The 19,978-nt window shown below is 38.7% G+C and overlaps 1 protein-coding gene across 9 annotated transcripts in view; it reads left to right on the forward strand.

Annotated features, from left to right (window-relative positions):
* EGLN1 (egl-9 family hypoxia inducible factor 1) overlaps positions 1 to 19,978 on the forward strand; it is a 55,352-nt gene that overhangs the window by 32,467 nt on the left and 2,907 nt on the right. The window contains exons 2-7 of one of the 9 annotated variants that reach the window (XR_011524966.1): positions 12,768 to 12,887; positions 14,487 to 14,637; positions 14,720 to 14,830; positions 14,917 to 14,970; positions 15,636 to 15,772; positions 18,978 to 19,045. Coding sequence is in view for 1 of the 9 variants with exons in the window: in XM_008524804.2 (XP_008523026.2) it covers positions 12,768 to 12,887; positions 15,636 to 15,772; positions 18,978 to 19,045 (325 nt within the window). In the remaining 8 variants the exon portion in view is untranslated. Of the gene's footprint in view, positions 1 to 12,767; positions 12,888 to 14,483; positions 14,648 to 14,719; positions 14,831 to 14,916; positions 14,971 to 15,635; positions 15,773 to 18,977; positions 19,046 to 19,978 lie in introns of those variants that run through there. The other 8 variants (XR_011524960.1, XR_011524965.1, XR_011524969.1 and 5 more) reach the window with 8 other exon arrangements.

Genomic DNA, 19,978 nt, shown 5'->3' on the forward strand with positions numbered 1-19,978 from the left:
AATGTATGTTCCCTGAAGACAGCTACTTTTTTGTCTGTTCTGTTCATTATTGTATCCATAAGATCTAGAACAGTGTCTGACGTATAGTAGGTGCTCAGAAAATATTTGTTGAATGAATGAACAAATAGTGGATTTTTTTAATAATTATTTTTCTTTCTGTCCTTCTTTCTTTTTTTTTTTTGAGGAAGATTAGCCCTGAGCTAACATCTGCCACCAATCCGCCTCTTTTTGCTGAGGAAGATTGGCCCTGAGCTAACATCCCTGCCCATCTTCCTCTACTTTATATGTGGGACGCCTGCCACAGCATGGCTTGCCAAGCGGTGCCATGTCTGCACCCAGGATCTGAACCAGTGAACCCCAGGCCACCAAAGTGGAAGGTGCACACTTAGCTGCTGCGCCACTGGGCCGGCCCCAAATAGTGGATAATTTTAAGGTTATTTTTTTTTTAAATGAGTTCTTCCTTCACTCTCACCACCTCAAATCATGTCTGTTTCATATTCTTCATTTTGCTTTAGCTGTCCTATCCTCTCTAGTCCCTCTCCCCTTCATTCAGGCTCTCCTCTCACATCTGTATGTCAGTAACCTCTTGTCCTATTCCATCCTCTACAAGTAGTTGAGTGATGTTTGTAAAATTGAAATATGACTCTTTTGCTACTGTTATTCAGAATTTGGCTGTTTGCTAATCAAATCCACTACGGAATGCTTGTTTAAAATTCCAAGATCCCAGGCCTCATCCCATACCTACTAAATCATGATTTCAAGTGGAAGGGTTGGGAATTATTATATTTTAAGAAATAGACCAGTTGATTCTTAATGAGCATGTTTGGCTACGCTGGCTTTTTAAACAAAGTCCCTCAGCAAGTCAGTAAGAGCCTGTGTGACCCACCCCTGTCTGTCTGTCCTGTCCATCTCCGGCTGCTCTGCACCGGGCACTTCATCTTCCAACAGGGTTTACCCATTTCCATTTCTCTCTGAGTGCCATATTTTTTCTTGCTTTTTGCAAATATTTTGTTCCCTCTACTTGGACTCTCCCCCTGCTCTGGAACACTTCTATTTTTATCCTCCAAAATTCTGCTCATTTGTCACTTTCTCCTTAAAGTCTTCTCTGACGCCCCATTCCCAAGAGAACATTAATCATCTTTGCTGACTGGGTACCTTGTATAAGACTCTGTTGTGTTTACACTGTCCTGGATGCCTTTGCTGACTGTCTCTCTGTTGTGACCCAACCTGAGCCAATTCAGTTGTTTAGTTATTAGGTTCTTTTTGAGAGATATTGCTCAAAAGTTTGCAGGCTACAAATAAGTGAGCGCTATAGATCTACTCCACCAGCACCCAGCTTCCCAATGGCATGTTACTATGAAAGCAAAACTCAGACTGAGTTCTGCTACACATACAAAAATTGATTAGCAAGAAAGCACAAAAATACTCTTACACTGTTTTCTATACTGGTGAAGTCTCTATTTAGGAACTTTGACAAGCACCTTTTATGAAAGATTTATTCCAGGCAGAAGTGCTAATCTGGTTTTAGGATTCAGTTTAACCTAATTGAGATCAGACAACAGAGTTCCCTTAGAGAGAACTAATCACAGAACCAGCAGGAATCCTCAGGCCTAGGGTGCAGTGCCAAAGAGTATGGGCCACTAGGTTCCCTTGAGTCATATGTATGTGCTCCTGGAAGAGCAGTGGTTCCCTATATGATATCTGTAGCCACCCACGTATCTTGAACACCACCCTTTTCTAATACTATAGTCATTTCTAGCGTCTATTATGCTAATTACCAAACTCTCAGGATTTGAGGAGAGATAGGGATACTGGATTGATCCCACATGAGTGAGGTTTTTGATTAGAAGCTTTCAACGTTAACCGATGACTGTGTATGGTCTGGTAGTGGTTTTGTAAATGTTAACTAACTGTTCCATGATGAATATCAGGAACCACTGGTCCATGCCCTCCAGTCCATTAAAACAAATACATATTGCATTCTTTATGCTGAAATAATTTAAATAACAGTTTAAATCACACCTCTCTTCTAGAGTCTGGAATTGAAACAGGTGTTGAATTTTTTGTCTTTATATCCCCATGCCTAGTGCAGTGCCTGCTCAGTGGACCTCGAGAAGTGCTGAAGTAAATGTTTGTAATGTTAAGCAGCTAGGTGTTTTGTTTTGTTTGTTCTGTTTTTATTTTTCTTTGAATGCTAAATTGTAAACTCTGTCAGGGAGTTATATTAATAATGTAAGAAGTTTGCCATAGCCGTCTGAGTATGTGTCTTACCAGTGGCATCTCTCTATATGGGCTGGAGTGAAATCACATAACTCCCTGGGTGGGGGTCAAGGCAAGGCCTGCTCAGATCCCCAGCCTCCTTGTGCAGACAGGTTGCTCAGTCCTCCTCCTCCTCAAGTTTGCACTGTGGGGTGTTGTGGGTAAGTGGCACAAATACAGATCCCTGCTTAGAACCTGAGGAAGAGCTGCATAGAGCTGGTGAGGTTATAGTCAAGGTTAACAAATTATAGGTCTCTGTTCTGACAGCAGAGCTAGACAGCTCAAATATAAACTGCTTCATCAGACAGATTCCTAATTTGTAAAGTATAACGTTATCAATTCCTTTCTAAAAGAGAAATGCAGAGTAGCAAGGCATTATTATGTGTATCCAGTTTACACTGCCTATTGGGAGCATTACCCTTAAGCAAGTTGATTTTTAAATGTATGCTGAAGTTTTTTCTCTTAGGCTAGAATGAGAGCCCAGTAAGGAAAGCAGTGTGTCTGGTGTTAGATTAAACAGTCCATCATTCTTGGGCCATTTGGGGAGTGATTTGGAGCAATACTATTTATTATCTTTCCTTTTTTTCCTGCATTTTTCACATTCCTGTGAATACGGTCAGAAGAATCTCTTGGACTTTTTAAAACTTCAGTTTATATGAATAATTAATATGATTATACTCTGCCTTCCTGCACAAATCACTACCTTGTATTAAAATATTTTACAGAAGCATAGTAAAAACGCTGAAATGCACTCTTTTCCAACTTACATATTTATTTTAAGCTTAACTCAGATACTACTTCCATAAAGTCTGCCATGATGTCCTAATACTCTCAGTACCTCCTTTTATGTCATGTTCTTCTCTTTCTACTTAGAATTAGTCATGTAAGTTTTATATAATACTTACATGTCATGTCATGGCAGAAGGTTAATAGCTAAAGAGCCCTTAAAAATCAGTAGAGTAAGGATGAACAATTCAGTCAGTAAGTGAATAAAGGATGTGAGTAAGCAGTTAACAAAAGAATTAAATGGCCAATAAAAATATGAAAAATGTTTACTTTCACAAATTGACATGTAATTAAAACTAATATAATTTTTGTGTGTATGAGGAAGATTCACCCTGAGCTAACATCCATTGCCAGTCCTCCTCTTATTTTGCTTGAGAAAGATTAGCCCTGAGCTAACATCTGTGCCAATCTTCCTCTATTTTGTATGTGGGATGCCTCCACAGCATGGCTGATGAGTGGAGTAGGTCCACACCCAGGATTGGAACCAATGAACCAGGGCCACTGAAGCAGAGCATGCAGAACTTTAACCATTCGGCCATGGGGCCAGCCCCAATATTATAAATTTTTACCTATCAAGTTGAGCGGTTTTTAACAGAATGAGATAGCCAGGGTTGGCAAGTGGGTGGGAAGATAATGTGTACTCACACAGAGCTGATGGGAGTATAAGCTAATGTAACCATTCTGGACCTTTTGGCAATAAGAAAATTTTAAAATCTTATCATTTCATTTCCAGGAATTTAATTTTAGAAAGGTATCAAGGATGTTTACAGTGATAGCACTCCAAAACTGTTTTTGATCACAATATTGTTTATAATAGCAAAAAGTTTTTTAGAATATTTTAAGGAAACAACCTAAATGCACTTGAAAGTCGTATTTTATAATATGTCTTTATCATTTACAGTCAAAAAATAATTAGTAGAAAAATTAATAAAAAATTATTTACAGTTAGTCAACTTTTGACCAGTTATTTAACCATTTTCCTGTGATCAGGAAGGCAACAAAGCTTAATGAGTTCTTATTCTAAATGAGTGTATTCCATAAGAATCTGTCCTTTGTTCTCTTCTTTTCTCCCTACACTCTCTTACTTGGCAATCTCTGCAGCCACATGGCTTCAGGTGTCCCAAATGAAGATGGCTCCTAAATCTACAGCTCCGGCCATGACCTCTTTTTGGAGTTCCAGACTTGCATTTCCAACTGCCTTTTGAACATCTCCACCTGGATGGCCTACCAGCATGGCAAACTCAGTATGTCCAAAAAAATGAACTCATCTCTCCCAAACCCGTGTTCCCTACCTCCATTAATGGTCTGTTAATCTCAACCAGACACAAACCCTCTTAAACCACGTTTGATTCAACCCCATCCCTTGCTCTATCTGTGAAAGCACTTATCAAGTCCTTTCACTTTTCTCAAATTCGTTACACCTCCCCCCTCCGCCCGTTCCACTTTGCCTTCTCCATCTTTCCCTCACCCTTCCCAAAGCTGCTCCTCTAATATCAGACGATCGTTTCTTTTGTCTGTTGCAGCTCTGTTCTGACTGGTCTTCTCAGTGTTGTTTTTTTTTCCCGTCACCTTTCCCAAATCCATCTTACATTCTACCTGTCATGTTTCTGAAGCACCATTCTGATCATGTTGCTCCCCTACCCAAAAATGATGGCTTCCCTCTACCTTTAGAATGAAGGTCATACTCCTTAAGAAGGCGTTCAAGTTTGTCCACAGTCCAGTCCATCTTACCTTTTCAGTTTTCTTCCCCCTTCTCAAGAACTCTGTGGTTTAGCAAATCTGAATATTCCTTGTCACCAAATATGTTCTATATTTTCTCACGTTTAAAACTTCTCTTATATAATTCACTCTGTTTGAAATGCACTCTTTTCCAACTTACATATTTCTTTTAAGCTTAACTCAGATACTACTTCCATAAAGTCTGCCATGATGTCCTAATACTCTCAGTACCTCCTTTTATGTTCTTCTCTTTCTACTTAGAATTAGTCATGTAAGTTTTATATAATACTTAACTTCTGAATGGTCTTTATTGCCCCGTGTGGACTAGAGGGTTGTACCAAGAGAAACTGCCCTGGTTCTTATTGATTTATCCTTTTTTTCGGTGCTAGTTTCATTTTTGCCATGATACAGATTGAAAAATTTACCTCCCAAACACAGTCTGAGTTTATGGTGAGATATGTTATTTATAACATTAAAGTTTAGCAAATAGGTCAAGAGATTTAAAATTTTAAATGCACGTAGATTGCCCTTCCCCATAGCCCCCATTTAATATGCTAATTAATGCAATGAACAAAATTCATAACTCTTTATAAAGTTTTTAATTGTATCTTTTAGAAAATGAGATTTACCTAAACTAAGTAGGTATAATTAAAATCTGCAGTTTTAAAGATTAGATTGTTCTTTTTTTTTGCTGAGGAAGACTAGCCCTGAGCTAAGATCTGTGCCAGTCTTCCTCTACTTTATATGTGGGTCGCCACCACAGCATGGCTGATGAGTGGCGTAGGTCCACGCCCAAGATTTGAACCTGCGAACCTGGGCCACGGAACCGGAGCATGCTGATCTTAACACTACACTGTGGGGCCAGGACCTAAAAATTAGATTATTCTTATAGTAAATAACAACCTGCTCTTAGTCCAGTTCTTTTGATCATCTGTTTTTTTCTGTAGTTTGCTTAGGTTTATGTATACCTCAGAGGTCATGATAATGTGGATGGGTGTGCTTTGGGAATGGGTAGGGAAGAGACTTAAAATGTCTAACTATGGAGTTGGAGAAAACCTTATGCAGTCCATCTGTAGGTCAGAGAGTTAAGCATTATGCACGAGTGCATGTCACTATAGCAGGTGGGGGAGTCACTTGCAGGCCTCTGTTGCTAATTTCATCTGAACTCTTCAGTCAGACTAAACACAAACCTTACTGGAGCCAGGAACTGAGGAAGAATGCAGAAGGAGGTTATTTTTCCCTCTAGATCGCTACAGTTCCTATCCCACCTCTGCCACTTAAAAGTCTCTGAGACCTTCAGCAAGTTTTTTATTCTCACTGTAGTTCAGTTTTCTAATCTCTAAAATGGAGAGATTAACTGTATCTACCTCATAACTTTATTGTGAAGACTGAATGAGATAATCCACGCCTAGCCTGTGTTAAGTGTTTACTGTTAGCTGTATCTACAAAGGGCAGAGTGCTGTGTAGCCTGAGGTGATATATGTTAATAGGATAAACTTTCATATAGTAAACCTTTGCCCCTTATTCTGGGTAAAAATAGTACTTTGACAGCCCATAAAATTTTAGTTTTCTTAGCTTTGAATCAATGTTTCAAAATAATTTAGTTTAAAAAGGAAAAAAACACCTTTCCTGCTTCAGCTTCATATTGAATTACAAGCCTTCCAATGCCAGAAATAAATGTCTTCAGATTCCAAAGAGGTATCGCAAACCTCTTCCTTCCTTTTATTCTCAGAGTAAAAAAACAAATTTATGATCTTTCTTATCTTAAGAACGTCCTCAATCATGTATATTTTCATATGAAAAAGGAAAAAATAGTTTTTAATTGTTTTGCTTATGTTTAAATAGGCTTTTCCCAATGGGAAATTGAAATGTTTAAAGTTGGTATCTCAAAGAGATGGCAGATTAGGAACATACCTCAGAATTATACAGTGGGCCATTGCATTTTTTCTTTTTCAGGCAAGTGTCTAGACTTCTGCTGTCTTCCACCCTACACTTTATAGGAGTGTATAATCATGTCTAGTCCCGCCACTCCTCAGGAAGGACGGAAGCACAACCAGGGAGCATCACTTCAATTCCTAACAGATCTCTAGAGACAGGGATATTTTAATTTCTCTTGAGAGACTTCAATGCATTTCCTTGTCCTTAAAGCCAGTACATCTAATGTAAATCTCTTGGAACAGTTTTCTCCTTCATAGGTGTGTCTTAGCCCATTCGGGCTGCTATAACAAAATACCACAGACTAGGTAGCTTATAAACAGCAGACATTCATTGCTCACAGTCCTGGTGGCTGTAAAGTCCAAGGTCAAGGCAACTATGGTGGTCGCCTTCTGGTGATGGCCCCATCCCTTGTTCATAGCTAGGACTTCTTGCTGTGTCCTCCCATGGTGGGAGGGGCAGGATCCTTCCAGAGCCTCTTTTATAAGACACTAATCCCTTTCATGACTCAATCACCTCCCAAAGACCCCACCTCCTCATGCCCTTATCTTTGGGGGTTAGGATTTCAACATGTGAATTTGGGGCGAGGAGGCACAAACATTCAGACCATAGCAGTCTGCTTCATCTTAGAATCATCTTTCATATGAATTTTAGAATAAGGAAGCTGCCTTAAAAGCTTTCATTGTGGCCATCCCTGCCCAAGAACCACAGTGGCTCACTGTTGCTTACCTTTCATATCCTACTTCCTCTGCTTAATTTTCAAGATTTCATCTTTTTTCTACCAAATTAACTTTAAGTAGTTAAGTGACAGAGCAGACCATTATAAAATACCTCACTGTCACTTAACTGTTTCCTATATTTGTTATGCTTATACTGTTTGCTTTTCTTCCTGTCACCTTTCTAAATCGCATCTGTCCTTTAAAGATAAGTTTAGGTTTTATGTGTAGCTCAAAGCCCTGTCTATTATGTTATCCCACACGAATAGTTCCCTTTTTTTAGAATTCTTTTCCTGTTTGTTATTTGTACTACTTGGTTTATCATTTGTTTTGTGATTGCCCAGCTTTTTCTTTCTTTCCAGTTAAGTCCTTTCAGACAGATACCATAATGACCCTTTTTGTAGTATGATATGGTAGGTATGCCGTAAATGTTTTTTAATGCTGCTAATGACTTCTAGACTAATCAGGTACTCAGGCAGGTAGAATCAGGTGTAGAAGAGATTAAGAGATTAAAAGAAAATAAACTGAATTTACTAAAAGTATTGTGAATAAGAATGTTAGAATCTGCTGTGTATTAAAACAACAAAAAAAGAACAGCAATGTCAGAATCTTTTTTTCACAAATGTACATAAAATGCACCAGGAAAACCAAATTACCTATTAAGAAATCGAGCATGAATATTATTTCGAAACTGGAAAAGGTATGTTACATTTAAGGAACTTTAAAGTTTGTTAATCCAAACCATAGATAAAGATACCTTTGTTTAAATACAAATATTGGTTGGTTGGTTTGTTTTTGAGGAAGATTTAGCCCTGAGCTAACTACTGCCAATCCTCCTCTTTTTGCTGAGGAAGACTGGCCCGGAGCTAACATCCATGGCCATCTTCCTCTACTTTATATGTGGGACGCCTGCCACAGCATGGCTTTTGCCAGGCAGTGCCATGTCTACACCCAGGATCCAAACCAGTGAACCCCGGACCGCTGAGAAGCGGAACTTGCACACTTAACCGCTGCGCCACCAGGCTGGCCCCCAAATACTGGTTTTAAATGTAGTAGCTGTCAAATTTCATGAGACTAATACTATACCTTGTTATGTTTTCCAAAATCCAAATGGGGAGGAGTCTCAGTACATGCGTGAATTACTAAATGCAGTTTCACCATATCATTATTAGGACACACAGCTATTTGAATGAATTCATGACCCTTCCAAATCTTTGCAAGTTTCCTAAAAATTTCTCTTTCCCCAGAACCCCTAGGAGTTTGGCTTTTTCAGGTCTCAGATTTTTCCATGACAGTCTGGTTTTTCTGAGTTTGCTTAGGTTCTCCCTTCTCCTCTTAAAGTCGCTAGTTACAGGGACAGAGAGGCTTGGCAGTGCTCTAGGACTCTTACTCCTCTCAGACCAGGATTGCCTTGCTTCCTTCTCCTTTACGTAGCACTCTTATTGTATACCCACCAGCCTTTAGCTGTACTTATTGTAGGCTTTCTAGTTTACCAGGTTACACCGATGTTTTCCATTTTATCCTTTTTCAATTGTAATAATGTACTGCTGCCTTTTCTAGAACTAGTATTGACAAGTTGAGTTGGCAGATTAAATTCAGGCTATTAGTACTCATCCTCCTCTCCTTCCTTCCTTTCTCTTCATTTGGCAGTGTCCTTACTACCAGAGCAGAGCTAAAAGGGACCTAGGGAACGCCAAATAAGGCTAAAGTGATAATGGCCACTTCAAGTAATACATTTAGATGGAGGTAATTGAACTATATTAGGAATTGTAAAATTTAATTAACACAATTGTTTAAAGCTTTTCTTTTATTGCATGTTTTATTTTTTTCAAAAAGTCTCACTTGGAATTCAAATAAAGGAAACAGATAAATGCTGCCTCTAAGGCTGGGGCAGAACCTGCTCGGTTGGCCTCTTCACGTTTTACTTCCCACCAGTCACCACCCGCAGGTATTTCCATGTAATCCTAGGCCTCTAAAGAAAGCAGTTTAGAAGTGACTAATACAAACAGATCCCCCATTGAGGCGTAATCCTGGTGTCTTCAGTTTTGTTCTATTCTGGGATATCTGGCTCATCATGACCATTGTTGATAAACTCCTTTCCTACCCTGTGCATGTTATTAAAACTGCTCTTTCACCTGAAATTTCCATTTTAGCAAATGGTTAACTCCATTCATTCAGTTACATTAAGATGCAGACCTCAGCGTCGTCCTCAATCTTCTCACTTGCCACTTTAATCCGTTAGCAAACCATGTTGGTGTTCTGCCTTCAGAATACATCCCACTTTGCCACCCTGGTCAGCCTCTTTTTTTTTTTCTCTCCTAGAAACTGCAATACTTAACTAGTCCTCTTCTTTTTTTCACTCTCCACTCCCTCCCTCCCAAAATCTAGTATAGTGGTTAATTACATGGATTCCAAAACCAGATTTGCCTGCATTCATACATGGTTCCACTGTCATGTGACATTGAGAACATTAATTAACAGTTCTGAGCCCCATTTTCCTTAACGGTTAGATGAAGATGAGGATGATGATACTTTTTACCTCATACAGTTGTGTCAGTTGAGTTATTACACATAAATTACTTAGAATAGTGCTTGGCAAATAGTAAATATCCAATACATGTTAGGTAGTAGGTGATATTAAGGTTATTGCAATTATTATTTTTTATTCATACAGAATTGAAACTGACCTCCTTCAAACATTAATCAGATGTATTCTCCATTGGCTTCCTGTCACTTTTAGAACAATATCCCACGTCCTTACCATGGCTTGCGGGACCCTCTCTGATCATTGTTTTTCTCATTCTATCCCCACTGGCCTGCCGCTGTGTTCCACCCTGCCCAGCCACTCCTGCCTTTGCACTCATTTTTCTGCTGCCAGGTACGCTCACCCCACAGATATTTGCACAACTTGACGCTCCCTTCATTTAAATCTCTGCTCAAATGTCAGCTCCTCAGGGAAGTCTTCCCTGACCGCTGTTGTAGAATATCATCCTGACATTTTCTTTATCCTTCGACTTAAATTTTTTCGTAACTTACGAAAAGATATTTTATCACTACCTAACATTACATTATATATCTGTTTGGGGTTTGTTTTTTTTTTTAAAGATTGGCACCTGAGCTAACAACGTTGCCAGTCTTTTTTTCTTTTTTTCTGCTTTTTCTCCCCAAATCCAAAATCGCCCCAGTGTATAGTTGTATATTTTATTTAGTTGTGAGTCCTAGTTGTGGCATGTGGGACGCCGCCTCAACATGGCCTAATGAGCGGCTCCATGTCTGCGCCCAGGATCCGAATCGGTGAAAACCCTGGGACGCTGAAGCGGAGCGTGTGGATTTAACCACTTGGCCTTGGGGCCAGCCCCCTATTTATCGGTTATTTACTCCACTACGCTAGGTTCTGTAACAAATGAAAGCAAGGAACTTTGTCTGTTTTGTTCATCATATTAGCCCCAGGGCCTTTCATATACATAGGAGGTACTCAAGAGGTATTTGTTAAATGGATGGATGGGATGGGATGGGGTGGGTGAATGCAGAAAGATTTTCCCCTTCGTGCTTTGCATGAGAGATGCTCAAGTTACCAGAAAGTTGGAGAGGCTGAATGAACTCTTTTGAGATGAGATCACTTTAGGAAAGAGTTCAGGTGTGGTGTTTTTTTTTTCCATTCTTTTCTGTGGATAAGAATGTATCATGTAATTCACCATAATTGTCTCAATTAAGTGGATTAATTGCATTGTTAAATTAGTACCTCCTATAGTTGCAGTTCAAGTTTGGCTACATATGCCTTTCCTTAGCAGCTAATGACAAGGAAATTGTTGGATTTATCTTTTATTAAGCATTATTAAACCTTCTAAACCTATGCCATTCTCCCTGTTATTACCAGCCTCAGGTCCCAAGAGGAGGAATTTAAGTCTGTCTGGAATCAGAAAAAATAGAGATGTCTAATGTTCACCAAAAATTCTGCTTCTGATAAAGAGCAGTAGGCCAGGGTGTCCACAAAAATGTGCTTTTTTTTTTTTTATAGCATTCAGGTTTGAAATGCTTTCTTGTATCTCAGAATTGGAACAGAGTTACCTATTCACTAATCAAGTGAACATGAATTTTAAAAATTAGCATTTGACATCTATCTTAAATAATGATGTAATTTAATTACTGTTTGGTAACTTTATGCTAATTCATTGACATTAATACTGATCCATGGGCTATAATACATGAAGAAATTGGAGAAATAAAGGATTTCAAAAATAACTGGTAACTTTGAACTTCTTTGTTTTTGTTTTCTTCGTAATTCCTGAGATTTTTTTTTAAGTCGTCCATACTAATTTCAGTTGATTATTATGTACTACATGCTGAGAACATGTAAGTTGTTTGGTGCTTTTTATTTTGGGCGTCTCTTCCACCTTCATGCTTAACACCCAACAATCTTCTGAACTACATCTTGTTGTGATTTGAGTGAAAAAATTACTTTCTTTCTGATTTGCAGAGGTCTTAGTCACATGCTCATTTATCATTGAGCCTTTTTTTTTTTAAAGATTGGCAGCAGAGCTAACAACTGTTGCCAGTCTTCTTTTTTTTTTCTTTCTGCTTTTTCACCCCAAATCCCCCCAGTACATAGTTGTATATTTTAGTTGTGGGTCCTTCTAGTTGTGGCATGTAGGGCACCGCCTCAGCATGGTGTGATGAGCAGCGCCACGTCCACACCCAGGATACGAACCAGCGAAACTCTGGGCGCCCGAAGCAGAGCGCGCAAACTTAACCACTCAGCCACGGGGCCGGCCCCCTAGCCTTTTTTTTTAAATCATTGACAATAAATGAGTTGAATGCTTGGAGTTGACCTTCTAAATTATGCCTGTCCAAATTGGTACCTTTCAGAGACAGTGTCAGATGGTGTGTTTGGCTGTCAGACAGTAATGTAGGTGTTCTGTGATGAGCTCAGGGAGGGTAGAAGTCTCCCGTGGAGCAGGACAAAAACTCAGTTGATCTTGATTACCAGTATGAGTAAAGATCATGACAGTGGGTTCTGCGATCTTTCTGATCTTTGGGGTTTTAAGCACGGGTAACTGACTTGTGACAGCCAAGTGTTCATAGCAATGTTGTTCTCTGATTCTTCGACGTCAGCCCCATCACTGTGAAGCAGGACTCACCAAGCCTTGGATTGTTTACCAATCTACCTTTGGATTCTTTATAAATGTCAACATAGAATATCTTTACCTCTTCTTTTCTACAAAATAGGGTTTTTATTAGAAGAATTTAAGTGTGGGTCAGAGTGGCCAAAAATCAGAGATCTCTTTTATAAGCTGTTTACCTTTTTTATTCATACTTGGATTTTTAAAATCGTTATTGTTATTATTATTACAGGCTATGGTTGCTTGTTATCCAGGCAATGGAACAGGTTATGTACGCCATGTTGATAATCCAAATGGAGATGGAAGATGTGTGACATGTATATATTATCTTAATAAAGACTGGGATGCCAAGGTATGCAACTTAATTGAGCATTTGTTTTTTTCTCACAAGTATTAAGATTCATACTCCTCACAGGTGAGACTGTCTTTAACAAATGAACAGTTAGAAATTTTTCTCTTAGATTTGTGCCAGTCTCAGGTTTTAGGAGTGGATCTTTGTAAAATGAAATAGTTACTAATACGTTTCAAAAAAAAGAGATTGCCTTATCTTCAGTTATTTAACTTTTACAAAAGTATCTTTATTAAAATATACTACTTTTAATAGTTTCTATAGAAACACTTCTGAGAATAATTGTTTTATAATGGCTTTTGAGGGAGATTATGTATAAATAATTATTATGGATTATTTCCTACTTACTCGTACATTTTATGCTTTGCATTGTTGGAAAGAGGTTATCTGGCATTGGGCTATTGAATGAATATTAGAGGCAGGATTCCTTCTTGCCTTGATTAGAGAAAAACTAAAAGTTTATCAATACTGACAAATCTTATAAAACCAGTTAGAATGTACAATACATTTAATCTCTCTTGTTTTAAATATATATTCCCTTAATATTAGCCTGCATTTCACTTAAATGAGTTAAACTTTAGAAGTATATCATGCATTATTGCATTGGAGGTTGTATAAACTAATTTTTCATTGATTTTTTTAAATCTTTTTTTTTATTTACTTTTATTGAAGCAGTTTATTCAAATAGAAAAGTGAACATAATGTACAGCCCAGTGGATTTCCATGGAGTGAACCTACCTATGTGGCCAGGGTAATTTTTAAAGATCAGCCTTTAAAACAACTCCCCCCCTATACACACACACACACACATATGTACACAGATGGAAACCACCAAGTTTTAAATGTGCAGAAACGTAGTCCTTTCCTAAAAGCATCTCCTAGAACTTAGGATATGCTCCCAGCGCTCCAGTAATCTTTTATACCGTAGTGATGTAAAGAGTTTCCTCTGTCCTGGTCCAAGTGCAAAATTGAGGTGAGTTTTACTGCTAGATAGATTTGGAGGCATTATGTCAACAACCGTGGTTTTTCTGTTATCGCTTTCAAAGTTTGAAATAGAGAAATAAATTTGATAATTCACCGTGAGCCCAACACACAAAACAGATTGGTTAACTCTGGTTAAAACTTAAAAATTTATTTTTTTTCAGATTTTGTGAATATCTAGAAAGCTAGAAATATGTTTAATCAACTCCTAACTTCTGTATTTTGTTCAGTTGTTTCTAGGTTGATCTCCTTTTAATTTTGATAGGACCTAGTCAAGGTCATTAATATATAGTTTTCAAATTTGTACATAAGCAGAAAAAAGTCTTTAGTATTTTTATATGTAGAACTGAAAACTTCCTCTGCAAGATTGCACTGAATATGTGCAGTGTGCTTGACACTGTTCTGGGTACTGGAGGTAGAGCAGAAATAGAAAAGCCCTCCGAAAGCTTCAGATCTAGTGGAGGGTGCAGATCAGCAGATTGACAGTTACAGTGGGTTATGCCAGCAGGACACATTGCTGTGGGAGCATGCAGGAGGCTACCTAATTCAGAGGTCAGGGATGTTTTCCCAGAAGAAGATTGGGAAGCTTCAGCTATCTGTCTTTTTCAACATTTTCAGCAGATCACCTGTGATATTCTCAGTGACTCCAGTCAAAGGGAAGCGGGCAGGGGGAAAGAAAAGAAGACATGTTCTCGGTCACAGTTTAGAGGTTCTTTAGATGTTTGGTGAATACCGTGGGAATCACTCTGAACAACACTGGAACCTGAGGAAGGTGGGCAAAGGTACTAAGTAGCTTGAATTTAACCTACTTGAGGATGAGCCTGATAAACAGCTTTTCTAATTTTATGTTCTAGGAATGGGCTCAACCTCTATGACGTCTTTATCAAGTATTAAAGTTCCCTGCAACATAATAGTCTGCCTGCCTAGGAGTTTAGTTTCTCAAGTGTAAACAGCCACTCAGTTGGGTAGGTTTTGCCTCACTTTAATTCCCCCCAGATTATAAATACCATGAGGACAATCTCTCTCTGCATTATTCCCTCTCTGCACCCAGGGCCCACCACAGGTCCCAGAAGAATAGATACTCAGTCAATGTTGGAATGAATAGGTGAGTCCATATAATCCCAAATAGAGAAGGAAATATAATTTGGCAAACAGTAATATTCCTGTCTAGATGGAATCCAGTTTTATCAATGTGTCAGGCCCAGTCTGGAAAGGAAGAGCTGCAGTTTCTGATAACGACCATGATAATGATGATGATGATGATGATGATAAATGGTGACACTTTCTACTGATATATTGAATTCTTTAAATAAGAGGCATTACATTTATGACTGTCCTGTTAATTATCTGTTGAACTTTAAAATATGATGAACTATTTATGTGATATACTTAACCATCTGTAGTAATTTAATCAAGAAGATTTAAAATGGATACATTTTTAAGAGTAGATTAAGCAAATCAGTAGCATACATAAATAAATGTTTACTAGTTTTTAAAACTTCCAAGTGTCATTTTAAGACTTATGAATTCGATAAGTTTCATATGTTTTATCAAGTATTTACAAAAATCTCTGAAACAAGAAATGAATTTTTCCTTGTATCAGTGTATGTACTTGGAATCTCAGCTCACCTTCATACCTTGTTAATTGAGATATATTTATGAATAATCCAATTAAGAATTTTGATTCACTGATAGGGTCTTTTTCCTCCCTGAATTTAATTTTGTAGCATTCTTGTTTACTCATACTTACGTATTTGGCTCTTTTCCTAGGTAAGTGGAGGTATACTTCGAATTTTTCCAGAAGGCAAAGCCCAGTTTGCTGACATTGAACCCAAATTTGATAGACTGCTGTTTTTCTGGTCTGACCGTCGCAACCCTCATGAAGTACAACCAGCATATGCTACAAGGTAGTATTGCTTTTAAGAAAAAATTGGTAAAGAGTATGATAGGATAGGAGGGGATAGATAGGATAAACTTGAAAGTTTTCTAATGAGTATCTTCCTGTTCTTCAGCTACCTTTATCATAATGCTTCAGTCATAACTGTTTTAATTTGAATAGTTTTATAAGATTGATTCACAGTTAGTACTGACTGTGACTTTCTTTGCAAAGCCACTCCTTGTTTGGGGTAAGAAATTGAAGCACAGGCCTTCTCGTCTTTCCAGCTCTGTCTCCTTGTTGTGTGCATCTCTTAACTACTATCTAGTCCCTGATTTTGTGAGAGTATTCATTTGGGGGATAGAAAAATTACTTGGAGAAGGAAAAGGGCAGCTTTTTGAAAGGTGGTAAGGGGGAGAAGGAGAGGGATGTTGTAGAAAAATGATAAGAGTAGAAAAGTAAGAGGTAACCAGAGAGTAGAAATGAAGAGAAAAAAGAATAGAGGAAAGAAAAGTAGAGAAAAGGTTGCCCATGGGTGGGAGTTAATGTTAGAAAAATAATCCTTCAGCTTTAATAGAAGCATCTGCGAGGCTCATTACTCTCTTTTTCTTCATTATACTCTTTTTCTACAATTTTTTGTATTCTAAACCTATTACGTTTAATGTATTCTTTAAAATTTTTTTTTTTACCATTTACTATGACCCAATTAAAATGTTAAGTCTGTTAAAATGGAGAATGTTACAGACATTGTTATAAAAATAAATATTTCTAGAAAAATAGTACTGCTTTTTAAATATCTATTTTTTATTATAGAAAGGACTTCGAACCTTACGATAGTGAATTACTGACCTGCAGTTGCTTAGATCTGGTGAGAAGAGGCATACCCTTAGATACACTGGGAGAAGAACTGGCTTTTAATAATGATGTTAGAGGTTGGCCAGCCTTTGATGAGGTTCAAATTCTAAAGACTCTGTTGTCACCTCTCCCTTTTTCTTGCTTATTTCTGAGTCATGTTGCCTTCAGCCCTAACTCACATAGTGAGTAGCAAGCTGAGCAGTTTGCAACTAGAGATCATAAGAAGCCATGAATGGAAACCAGGGGGCTCCTGTCACATCACATGATATCCATTCCGAATCCCCATCTCTCCTCTCAGCATCTCAGCGCCGTCTCTAACCTGACTGCTCCGTTAGAACCTTTTCTGACCTGGAAACCACATCAGAGACCTTCCCTTTTGTGGAATCTTGAGTATGGTCTGGTCGTATCCTTTCTAGATGAAGAGATAAGCATTTTTAGGTAGTAAATAAATGCCAAACAATTACAGAAGATACGTGCTACAGGAGTTTGGAGGAGGGAGAAAGTGGTATTAAATTGGAATACATGGGTCAGGTGTCACATTGAAGAGAGGAGCTCAGCTGAGCCTAGAATGATGAGAAGCAAGAGGAGTACCATAGTGTTAGTAAAGCCCTGGGAGAAAAGGGCAGGATTGTTCGAGTTACAGTACAGAAGTTCATGTGAGGAGAAGGATTCTTTAAATGGGAGATAAACCAGGATAAGTAGAACAACATCCAGTATTTACAGTTTTTTTCTGGTAAGAACTTAGGGCATGAAGGGAGGTTAATCTAGGTAGTAGAACCCTGATTTCTAAGTAACTAAAAGTTTGGGGCATGAGCAAGAGATAGAAAATGATTTGTCTGTGCACCTTTCCCATTACCAAGGCCACCTGGAAAAATAAAAGAGGCTACGTGGTAAGAAAGGTGCTGGAGCTCTGGAAAGAGCAGAATGTGAAAGTCAGGAGGCCAGTATTGACCTCAGCTTTGTCATTCACCAGCTGAGTGATCTCTGGGCCTCAGTGTCCCCAGTTGTCCAAACTCCTAGACTCGGACTCTACTCTGCCTTTGACTCTTCAAATATGTTACATGATTTAGTTCTGTCACATTTACTGGTTCTTTTTGGATCAGCATTGCTTCAGTGACCACTGGCCAGAATCTGCAAGATACTTTAACTAATTTCTATATTCCACTAATGGAACTATGTTCCACTCAATCATTTGTAGCATGTTTTCATTTCTTATAGTGTGTGTACATTTTCCCTGTTACTGGTACCAAAAGGGGTAACTCTGTGCTTTGTAGTATTTAATAAACCAGAGATTGCTCATTTATTTGTGGAATGAGATATTCCAAATAAGGGAAATTTTCAGAAAAATGAAGTTTAGCTAAACTTTAAATGTCAGGACATAGTATAATTGTTTTGATTAAAAAATTCTTAGCATAATTTAACTCTTTCTTGATGATTGCAGGTTATAAAATTCTTTGGTATAATAAAGTGATGTCTTTCAAAGCTGAGACTATTAGCCCTCCCTTTCACTAAAGGGCCTGCACCTTCAGTTCTTTTCTGTTTCTCTTCTCTTCTTTTAGAACTTACGCTTTTTCTGTAACAGCCATTCTTTTACCTTCTTATTGTCTGTTTCTGATCTGCTATGGGCTTGCAAAACAGATAATCAAATAGGTTAAGTAGGTATTAAGAAAGTCATAAGGGGCCAGCCACCTGGCCTAGAGGTTAAGATCGGTGCGCTCCACTTCAGCAGCCTGGGTTTGGTTCCTGGGCATGGACCTACACCACTCATCGGCAGCCATCCTGTGGCAGTGACCCACATACAAAACAGAGGAAGATTGGCACAGGTGTTAGGTCAGGATGGAGCTTCCTCAAGCAAAAAAAAAAAAAATCATAAAAACTCATCAACTGGAGCCAGCCTTGTGCCTGAGTAGTTAAGTTTGTGTGCTCCACTTTGGCATTCCAGGGTTTCACTGGTTCAGATCCTGGACACAGACCTAGCACCACTCATCAAGCCATGCTGAGGCAGCATCCCACACAGCACAACTAGAAGGACCCACAACTAGAATATATGACTGTGTACTGGGGGAGTTTGAGGAGGAGGAGAAGAAAAAAGACTAAAGAAAAAAAGATTGACAACAGATGTTAGCTCAGGTGCCAATCTTAAAAAAGAAAAAAATCATCAACTTCGTGATATCAATTTTAGCTTCTCCTGGTTCTCTGCTATACTCTTGAGCACTGAGGTTACTGGATAAGTGGGTTATTACTGTACTCATTTATCCTCTGACACCATTCCAGTTTAGGCATTATTTTGGCATTATGAGTTTTAGTAGACCTTTGCAACAGCATACTACTTTTGTCCCCCCAGTGTGATCATTCTTACCGTGTTCTGAATTTTCTTTTAGGTACGCAATCACTGTTTGGTATTTTGATGCAGATGAGAGAGCCCGTGCTAAAGTAAAATATCTAACAGGTAAACATGATTTGGGGCAGGGTGTGCTGGAAGGAAAGTGCCTGCAGTCAGGCAGTGCTTTCAGGGAATGCAAATGCAGTCTTTATTAACGTCATCAAGACTTGCTCCTTGTTTTTGTCAAATTCCTTCATTCCCTTATTTAAAAGAGGGCTTCTCTTAAGTCATCTTCATTGTTATCTTTAATCAACAAAATTGTCCCAAGATTAGGAAAGTTTGAGGCAAAGAAGTCTGAGAAAAATTATTCAAATACAAGCTGATTTTTTCTGTGATTATCCTTTTCAGTCACGGGCTGCTGAGCTCTGGATAACCGCCATCTAGCTTCCTTTCCTTCTCCCATTAGAAGGAAGGTAATATCCTTTCCCTTTAAATCTACATGCTCTAAAGAATACTCCAGGTCTTCCACGTTGAATGTGGACGTGAAGAAAATTAATAGAAAAGAGATGAATTGAAATGCCAAAATCCCTAAATCAGACAGGCATGGAGAGGCCATATCTGCCCATAGTGTCCACAGGTCAGCACACTTTTCCTAAATCTGAAGGTCCTTCAGTATGCCCGTTCCCCGCCCCCACTTATGGACTGCCTAGAGCAGTGGGTCTTAGTTTTCTGATAGACCGCTTACGTGTCTTTTTCTTTAAGCCTACCTTAGATCTCCAAAAGTCTGCTCACTGTTCACATTGCTGATTAACTAGCTGTATTTTCATGAGCCGCTGATAATCTCACATCAATCTTTTATAAAACTATAGAAAGTCTATGTTCATCAGGCTGACCTGGTGGCGCAGTGGTTAAGTTTGCATGCTCCGCTTGGCAGCCCAGGGTTCATGGGGTCCCTGGCGTGGACCTACATACCGCTCATCAAGCCATGCTGTGGCAGCGTCCCCCATACAAAATAGAGGAGGATTGGCTACAGATGTTAGCTCAGGGCCAATCTTCCCC

Source organism: Equus przewalskii, chromosome 1, assembly GCF_037783145.1.
Source record: "Equus przewalskii isolate Varuska chromosome 1, EquPr2, whole genome shotgun sequence".
In the NCBI taxonomy this organism is placed as follows: domain Eukaryota; kingdom Metazoa; phylum Chordata; class Mammalia; order Perissodactyla; family Equidae; genus Equus; species Equus przewalskii.